The sequence below is a fragment of the Cyclopterus lumpus genome, chromosome 3 (genome assembly GCF_009769545.1).
Source record: "Cyclopterus lumpus isolate fCycLum1 chromosome 3, fCycLum1.pri, whole genome shotgun sequence".
NCBI classification, from domain to species: domain Eukaryota; kingdom Metazoa; phylum Chordata; class Actinopteri; order Perciformes; family Cyclopteridae; genus Cyclopterus; species Cyclopterus lumpus.
In genome coordinates, this window is record NC_046968.1 from 25777156 (window position 1) to 25787297 (window position 10142).

The following is a 10142-nucleotide window of genomic DNA, read 5'->3' on the forward strand; positions in this document are numbered from 1 at the left end:
CAGTAGAGTTTATAAATACAATTCAAACTTTAATAGCATTTGTGTAAAGTTAAGGGCAGTGACAACTCCACAATACTGCACATTAGTGACACAGCTGTAAAAGTGCATTTGCTGTTTCTTTGTGTGTGTGTGTTGGTGCATATATAGATGTGTGTGTGTGTGTGTGTGTGTGGTAGCCAACTCGAGAATGTGTTTTATATGCTAATTCTGTTAATGTGTATAAGCTGCTCCAGCCCGTTCTCATTAGGATTTCATTAGTCTCTTTTTATGGAAATGCACAGCGACTATATACTGCAGCGCGTCGCCTGCACCAGCCAAGCTGCCTGGCAGTGAAGCTGAGCTGAAGCCGGAGTTCTACTTTCCACGTCAAGTTTCCGCTGGAGTCGGTGTGACGTATTTCAAGCTTAATTAATGCACCACTGAGCAACTTTCACAGGAGGCCTTTGACTCGTCTAAGTGTCAGTGTAGCGATCTACTGCGCATGCGTGGAGCGCATCCTCCAAGCGGTCTGCAGGTGTTGAGATGTTTTAGTTTTTCTTAACACAAATATATTCAATTTGATTTTATAATGTCATCCTGGATGAATCCTTCAAAGACACTGTGTATACCCTTCTGTCAGCGTATCGCTGAAATAACTGTATAGATAATATTTTGTCAGGTTAGTGACAGTGTGGGCTCCACGGGGGGGGACAACTGAGTCCAGAATTCACAAACTTCACCGGTCAGACGGGGATAAAACGTAAAGCGGCGACTCATCTTCGCATTTTTTTAAAATGAAAACGCTGCGACGCAGTCGGTCGGGAGTTTGATGAAACTCTTGAGGGGTTATTACATTTGAGCGCCCCGGCTCTCGTAATTAGAATATCAGCGCTGACACGCGGCCCGAGGGGCGAAGCCGAAGATTAAACTTCTTAGTGACGGCCCCGTGGCTCATGATTACCTGTGTCGATCTGGAGTGACAACGTGAGACCACTGTTGGATTGTTACTGCAGATTAAAAAAATAATAATTGAAGTATTCTGGCGAGATCTAATGAGACTCGGACAAACTTAAGTACTTTAAGAGCTTTAGTTCCAACATCCCATTCTAATGGCACAGACTGTGTTTTGGGTAATTAACATTGCAGATGTATACATTTGGAGGGGGGGGGGGGGGGTAATGCATGCTTCTGGGAGGACATAGAAGGCAAGCAGGGAGGGGGGGGGGGGGGGGGGGGGGGGGGGGGGGGGGGGGGGGGGGGGGGGGGGGGGGGGGGGGGGGGGGGGGGGGGGGGGGGGGGGGGGGGGGGGGGGGGGGGGGGGGGGGGGGGGGGGGGGAGGGGGGGAGGGGGGGGGGGGGGGGGGGGGGGGGGGGGGGGGGGGGGGCAGTAATCCTGGAGCATTGTTGACGATAAAAGTAAGGTGCAACTATGCTTTCGGGCAATCTCTCTTTCTCTCTCTCATATTCCCTTCATGAGAAGCAGTGTGCCGTGAAATTGGGATCTAAATTACGAGGCCAGTGTTCTCTGTGAGAGAGGTTTAAAAAAAAAAAAAAAAAAAAAACAATACGACCCGCTCGGCTGCTAAGGACATCGGCTGGACCACGACAGTCGGCAGCAGAATATATTCGCTGGGCCCCCGACTTCGGTTTTTTTCGAGACCGAGTGCGCTGTCAATGTTTCCCCTTTATCGCCTCGGCGGAGGATGAGCCGGTTATATCGGCTTCATCGCTGTCATGATTATCAGCTCAGGCGCCATAACGAGAGATGGTGACGATTTTGGGAGTCGGTTATAAATCAAGGCCGCTCCCCGTGTTTGTCATGCTCTCCTCTCTCTCCGTTTGCCAATGAAAGGTTGCCTTTTTTTATTTGAATAATAAGCTTCTTATCTCGGGCAATTACTATTCTGCTGGCCACTGCATCCTCTCTGTATCACTCTGTCTTGCTCTTCCTCTCTCCTCCTCTTCTACTTGTCCTTAATCATACCCCCGCCCCCGCCCCCCCCCCCCCATTCCCTCATTCAGGCTTTATCTTTTGTCCTGGCCCTCACCTCTCCTTGTCTCTACGCCCCCCCACCCCCAAACTGAAGAGAAAGTGTAGATATTGGAATCTGAAACATAACTCAGGCCATTCTGTTTTCTTATTTTTATCGTGACAAACAAATGGCAGGAAACTGCGAAATACTCGCCTGCGAATAATTAGCATCGAAACAGCGATGCAGATTTGCAGCACTTTTACGGAATAAGGTTCAAACAGATTTGCGCAGAGGACCAGCTGCCGGGGTCCTGTTGGCACTCTGAGGCGTATTGTTGTACAGCCTAAGATACTGTAAGCCGCTTTACTGAGTTTCTCTTTTGCGAAATGCTCTGATTTGAATACGAGCTCCCTCTTGTAAACAGGTACAAGTGAGCTGTCTACATCTGGGGCTTTTATTGTGAAAGGTAAGAACGGAAGTAGTGGATATGGTCTGCGCTGCCTTTGTCAATGTTGAAAGGGGTAAAGTTTCCCTTCTCGGTTCAGGCCACGGAGCCTGTTGTTGTTGTTGTTCACTATAAGGTACACTTAATGTCCACGATTGATTGATTGATGCCCGTATTTTAAAAAATGAAGTTGCTTTTTGTGACCTGTTTTAAGAGATGTTTCCATGTTCTGAGATGTTTTTTAGGTGCGTTATCGGAACCGATAGAACCGACGGTGATAATAAAATCCATCTCGTTCATAATGGGACCTCTTATATCCTCCTCTATGCCGGACCTGGAAAGCTGTGCAAAATACAAAAATAATAAAAGTTGTCAAGCCAGGGATAAACTGGGGATCAAGCACTAATGTGATTTATTCCAGAATGTATGTCAATGTCAGATATCCCATCAGAACGACACCAGAAATCCATATCGAGCCATGCACGGCTTCATGGATCCACGGTGAACATGCGGACACATTTATCATCGTGAAGGAAAACGATGGGAACCAAATGTCCAGGTTGAGATTTGAAGGGGTTGTACTTTCGACATTCTGCTCTTGCCTTGATCGTAAAAAAAAAAAACACAGATCTGAAAGCGTTGATGGGTGTTTTTGTTCCTGAAATCGGTGTTGAAATAACTGATGTGGGTCATCGGTTACAGGACAAATGTACACGCAGTGATTTTGGCTCCACCTCCTTTTCCCAGATGGAGATATGCATTGCACATAAATGCCATATTGAAGGAGCCAGCGTTGCAGCTCGGGCTTATCCGATTGGTTGGAGGGGTATCGGAGGTTGAAAAAAAGCCATTTGTCAGCAGTACGTGCCACTCAGGTCGAAGCCAACAAGATGTGGAGAAAACTCAATTTCAGCATTAATGGAATAATACCACGGTTAATGTGCCGTCTACTGGAGCAGAACGGGAGGTCAATTCAAGGTCAAACCATTGGATGTTGGGTGGCAGACCACGTGGGGGCACATCACTCAATTCACAGTCGCAGCTAATTCAGATTTCCGCCGTAGTGATCTTGAATTAGAAAAAATAATTGGCTTGTCCAGTGGTTCCCTGGTCTTCTCCTTCGCACACATTTATTACCTGCCCTGAACTGTCAAGTCAACTTTTTCCAGAAGATGCTTCGATAGTAATGTGGTTTTGCTTTTTCTTTTTTTTTTAGGGTTACTTCCTGCTGTTTGAGTCCATGTTGGACTCTGTCCTGTACGCCAGAGACCTCTACCTGGCGGACGGCGGCTCAGGTAGGTCACGTCTTCTCTTCACCACGAACTCAAGGGTCGCACAATGGGTTGTTACATCAAAGTGGGCGATTGTCTCACGATGTATGACACGTTATATATAAAAACCTATTTCACGAGGCTGAATCCGACCGGAAAGTTGTTTTTTTTTACTGTCTCTTCTTAAAGCTGTAAAAAAGACTACATTACATTACATTTAGCTGACGCTTTTATCCAAAGCGACTTACAATGAGTGCATTAAACCACGAGTCCAAACTCAGAACAACAAGAATCAAGCAAGTACAATTTCCTCAATAAAGTTAAACTACAAAGTGCTATCAGTAAGAGACATTTAAGTGCTACTAAAGTGGTACTACGGCGCTACCTTCCCTACATTTACTTACCATAACATCTCCATTACCTGCTGCTGTTTAATTGTCAGCTGATGGAGATTCAACACCAGACCTGTCGCCTCATGCTCCCCCATTTAAGTGAGTATCCCTGTCACAATGCAACAGCAGCCTGACACAAACATATGGAGCACAACCCCTGACGATCGTTGGTACGATCACATTTATCAGCATTGGTTAATTTTTCCAAAGTGGGAACAGGTGAGTTTTTCTCCTGCAAATCTTAAAACAATATGTTTTGAGGCTATTTCCCCTGCCATTGAAAAGCTGGAGTGGTGCAGTGTGACACTGAGGTCAGATTTACTGACTTTTTTGATCTGTCGGCAGGGAGAAACTGCTCATGCCAGCCCCCTGTGGTTATTACAAGTAAACACGTGGGAGTGATGAGAGGGGTTTTCTTGGATTTCCCACTGGGTGTGTCAATACAGGCCAGAAGAAAAGCCAGAAACATATGGGCGAGAATGGAAAGATATTTCCATGTATTCTTTACTTTCTTTGAGTTCTGTCATTTTATTTTTACTCAACTTGAACATGGAAAATAGGTTTTGTGACGTTTAAGCAGAGCAATACTCAGAGGAGGGTTAACAAACAGCTGAGGCTCAGCAGCTCACCTCAACCTGACGTCTGTTTTAAAGACAACATGTCTCCTGTGTGGCTGGGGGGGCAAGGAGGGGGCGGTCGGCGGGGGGGGTGTGGGGGGGGGTACTTACACACAGAAGCTGAGTTTGGTTGTTCTTGTCGTTGCACTTTTCGCCTCGCTAGCAGTTTGGCTTAAAGCATGGTGACATCGGTACGACCTCATGTGCAGCTAGGAATTCTAGCGTGCAGTAGATTGACAATGGGGAAGCCCCGCCCCCAAACGCAGAGACGGGGCCAATCATATCGTAGCATCGCTACAGAACATGTACAAAAGCTGCTGCTGCTTTTTAATGATTTTAACAGTGATTTAAAGACAAGACTCAAGTGTGTGTGTGTGTGTGTGTGTCTTTTCAAGGGTCATCCCATGCATACCACCGACCAGATTTAATGGCTTGTGCCAAATGTGACCCAAACTAAGGAACGGTTCCAGCGCACTGCTTTTAGTGGCTCCTTGGCACATGAGGGAGAGGTCACACTCTCACACAGGCCCAGCATGGAATGGCCCCCACCTGGAGAGACAGATCTGTTAGTGGGGGAGATTGGACCAGAGTGTGACAGGTCGGAGGACAGCGTATGGTTCGTCTGGAGCCTTTCACCCCGACGCTCCCACACCAGTTGTTCCCCTCCTCATAGTTTCACTAATTTGATCAATTACTATATTGTATTGGTGCCGGGCACTAAAAGGAGGTTAGTTACCTGCGTCAATACTACGAGTGGAAGATCCGTGTTGTGGATTTCTGTTAAGCAAATATTCCTTAATTTCAGTGCAGCCGAAAACCCACCGATGTTACAACCCTTTATTTAATTTATTGAGTGAACATCGGCCGGCCCTGCAGCTGTGTGTGTGCGTGCGTGCGTGCGTGCGTGTGTGTGTGTGTGTGTCTCTGTGTGTGCGTGTGTGAGAGCTACATTAGAAGAGAGTTACAGCGGCTCGCTCATTCTCCCCACTACATTAACCTCCCCTTCCATCCTTAAATGTGTCCCTGCATGCCTGGCACAGCACAGCGTCCAGGGAAAAGGGTTCTGTTTTGTCCCATGCAGCCTCCCCCCCCCCCCTCCCTCCCTCCCTCCACACACACACACACACACTTTTCCGACCTATGGGGTAGATGGAGATAGCAAGAGAAGGGGTGTGTGTATGGGGGGGGTATGACAAACGGGCTGGGAGCAGCGAGTCGAGAAGGACGCAGATGTCAAAGCCATGAATCTGGGGGCGCCCGTGTACCCCCCCCCCCACCCCCCTCCTTCCTTTTTGTCTTTCTCCATCCACACCGCAGCACCCCCCCTCTCTGTCTCCATTCCCTGTTCAGTGTGTGTGTGTGTCTCAGACGGGCCTGTCCCGATTCTGCCCAATCAGCATTTCCCCCCCCCCCCCCCCCCCCCCCCCCCCCCCCCCCCCCACTCCTCTCACCTGGCCCCTCGTGATTACTCACTCATGCTGTTATGCTGTTTGCATGCGAATGCGTGTGTGAATATGTTGTGAGAGTGAGAGTGTGTGTGTGTGTGTGTGTGTGTGTGTGCACAGTCATCAGGTCACGAGCAGGCGTCAGGTAATAATGACAGGGCCATGAGTCGCCCATCACTGAGCCGTCGCCATCCATTCACACGTTTTACGGTCCGATGTGTCGAAGGTGACTGAGCACCAACACACATGGTACAACTAAGGCTTGTATTCTTTAAAAAACTATTTTGTTTTTAAAGTATTTTTCCTCCTGATTGGTCGGCTTGGTTTTTGCTCTGGACTGTTCTTTGTTTCTTCTATCCTTCTCTTTCCCTTTTACTTCTTCTCGTAAAACACTTAAATAGCTCTTGTCTTAAAAAAAATGCAATATAAATGTAAGTTTGTTAACCTTTGTTATGGTTAAAAACATAGCAAAATGTTCATAGAAACTTCTGACAGTACTGCTTGCTGCTAACTACAGCCAACGCGTGTTGCTACTATAGTCATAATTGATGTCATATACTAATATTGAATGTGATACCAATATTTTAACCATCCTAGCATCATCTTAAATATGGATTATTCCACTCTGGTGAAAAGCCGTGCGACTGTACGTCCTATACAAACCGTTGTATGAGAAAACATTTTTCACACAAACGTCTATCGGGGTTAAACGATGAAGGTGACGCCACGTTGGACAGACACGGAGGTAAACTGCATCACGACCGGTGGGCGGAGCCGTACAACCTCGAGGTGGTAATTCTAGTCTCATTAGAAGTTAACGTGACGCCATCGTCGTGGATAGTCGCCATAACCGTTAAGTATGCATGGTAAGTTGTGCGTTCAAATATTAAGTTTGATATAGCCCCATGAGTGTATTCTAAACTCTCGTTTCGGCCCGAGGCCTCTGAGTCGGCTAATGTTACTTCACAGTCGGGGTACCGATGGCTCCAGCTCTGGCTTAATCACCAAGTGTATTACCCCACACAAAGGAATCTATTCAGATGTGAAAACACAACGAGAAGGACGTTAAAGATCCCGCTTAATGCTCATTTAAGACGTGGATGATGTTTATTCAAAAGACAGTATTACAGTGCGTAATATCAGGAGCGAACAATATTCACTGCCGATACTTTGGCTGTCGTCAAAAGCTGTGAAAAATGAAACTAGACACGCAGTTTCACCCCCAGTGAAGAAAAATTGTGTTTCTGACGCTGCAAAAAAATAAATAAAAATACATCCAGGTTGATTTTCAGCAGCAGTCATTTATCTGAGGTGTCCTACACACTGGACCTTTTTTTTTTTTTTTAGGATTGCGTTAGCTCATGGGACAATTAAATCTTTTAACAATCACAGATTAGGTAATATTCGGGTGTCCACATTGTGTTTGCCATCTCGTGTAAAGTATGAAGTATTAAAGTAGGACAAAATGACCACGGGGCCCGTTTTGTGTAAAATGTGATGGATGCTGTCATTACGGCGTCCTCGTGGAATTGATGCAAAGCTCCACACCCACAAGATGTTATGGCGTTCTCTGATTACATTTTGTTTTCAAGCCATTCAATTTGTTGATATTAAACTTGTCTCGGCACTGGGAGTAGAAGTTTATGGGACCAGAATTTGCCCATGATTAATGATCTTTTAGTTTCGTGGAAAACGCATCTTCCCCCCCCCCCCCCCCCCCCCCAAAGGGATTCGCTCTTTGCTGACCAGGCGGCCTTGCATAGCGTAGCCCGCTGCAGCAAACCTCCAGACATATGGACTGTGATGCATTGTTTTGGAGGTGTAGTGCATTGTTAGGAGGTTTAAGCAATAGTCAGGTTCAATTTAAGTGCATTGTCAATAGACCTTGGTTAACAGTTTTTTTTATTCCAACAGATAATTCAAGAACTAACGATAAAAGTGACCGTTTTTATCCCCTTAAATGGCTGGTCGATGGAGCCCAAGTGCAGAAATAGACTCGAGACCGCCTTGTGAGGAGATCACACCTGCCATGACGCCAACAAGGGGCATAAATCACACCCATTTTGATTTCTGAGGTTTCATGACGGCATCTTGCACGCACAAAATCTGTCCACAGACCGACAAACAAAAAGTACTCGCTGCAGAAGGTGACTCCGGGACCACATTTGGCCACGATGACCCGCGCACACACACACACACACACACACAAAGGGCTCGCATGGTGAAAACGGTGCCAACCGGGCAGCCACGCGCCGCCGCGGCTGGTAATAAGTCCAACTGCCACCAGCTCGGCGCAAAGCCTCTCTGCTGGTCGGGGATTCTATTGTATTTATTTTTTGGGCACAGGCCCTCTTTGATGGTCGGCTTCCAGGGTCCTCCCTCTGGCTGCCGGCCGGCTAACATCACTAACAGCACTGCCAAGAGTGAGCAGCACCAGAGGAGCGATTGTAGCATGTCGCAGGTGGTCTCCCCCTGCTCTCTCTCTCTCTCTCTCTCTCTCTCGCTCTGTGTCTCCTCTTCTATCTGGTTCCTCTTGACGAGGTCATTAAAATGGTGAAATGAGGCCTTTTCATCAGAGCAAACGGATAAAGTGTTTTCTTAAATAAATATATGTTTGTGACGTGAGCCGCGTGAAGTCACCCAGGTGATTTGCAGTGCAGAGAATGTTGTTTAGGTAAAGACTTGAGGCTGACTTGTGATTTGTATACTTACTATTTGTTTGTGTGTGTTTGATGATCCATCGCTCCTCTCTTTCTCCTCCGCAGTCTATCCGGACCTTTGCAACATCAGCCTGGTTGCAGTCGGAGACGCACAGAAGTACCGAGACCACATTGCATTCTGGGATGACGTGTATGGCTTCAACATGGCGTGCATGAAGAAGGCCGTGGTGCCCGAGGGTATGGTGGAGGTGGTGAAAGAAGACACACTCATCTCTGAACCCGCAGTCATACAGGTAAACACAAGTTCACGAGTTATGCACTTCAACATTCAACCTGCAACGTGGTGGCTTTGGAGGTCCAATAATGATATTCATTACAACCACAAGTAGCCCAAAATGTTTTACTGATCTTCAGTCATTCTAAAGGTGTCCTCTATTTAGCCCTCTGATGAACAATTCTGCAGAGCTCTGTCTATGTTTTAAAAAATATATATATATTATTGATTGTGTATTTGTTCCAAACTAGGGGGTCAGGACCCTTTTGAGTGGTCATAAAATTATTACTGCTGTTGGAAATAATCATAAAATTTGTGCGAAAGACAGGATGCTACAAGTCTCCAAATCAGACTTGTAGCATCCTGTGTGGGGTCCAATCTGTTGGGCCACAGACAGGGAATGAGAGCAGGAGTTAGCTGTGGAGAGAGAGAGAGATAGGGCCCTGAAGGTGTGTGTGTGTGTGTGTGTGTGTGTGTGTGTGTGTGTGTGTCTGTGTATGTGTGTGTGTGATGTTGTAGCACTAGGTGATTGATCTGTCTAATCCTTGTTTAAGTTCCCCTTAAGGAAACTTCATTACCCTCAGCCCCCTGTGGATAGAGCGGTTCTCACTGACGGGAGAGCGCATACATAACACCGAGATAAAAACACACCCTTATGAATCTTTCCGTGTCAGGATGCTCTTCCTCACGTCTCGCACTCGTGTTTCTTCGCCCGTTGGCCCGTTTGCTAAGGAGCATGTCCCGCACCCATCTGTGGACGTGATGAATGAGGGGAGAACTTGATGTAATGGAATTTGAATCCTCTAATCGATAGTTTCTCCCCTCCAGTGACAAATAGACAGCCCCCGCTGCCCAAATTACATGGACTCTCATCTATTGCCTCCCGTTGATACGATCCAATACCATTCCATTAAGGCTGGCTGCTACTCCGTAAAATTGAGAGCCCTACAATGGAATTATAAATTCCTGCAAAACAGATGCGACTGTTCAACTTGAGGAATGTTTAACTTGCAACTATTTGAAGCGGCTTTAAACCTGCCTTTTTTTATATAACGTGTTTTTAATGTTCTCACTCGTCAGTTTAACA

General features: G+C 46.7%; 1 protein-coding gene across 2 annotated transcripts in view; it reads left to right on the forward strand.

Annotated features, from left to right (window-relative positions):
* prmt3 (protein arginine methyltransferase 3) overlaps positions 1–10142 on the forward strand; it is a 42749-nt gene that overhangs the window by 16735 nt on the left and 15872 nt on the right. For both annotated transcript variants that reach the window (XM_034527792.1, XM_034527800.1), the window contains exons 11-12: positions 3613–3691; positions 8887–9074. In XM_034527792.1, the coding sequence (XP_034383683.1) occupies positions 3613–3691; positions 8887–9074 (267 nt within the window). The remainder of the gene's footprint in view (positions 1–3612; positions 3692–8886; positions 9075–10142) is intronic.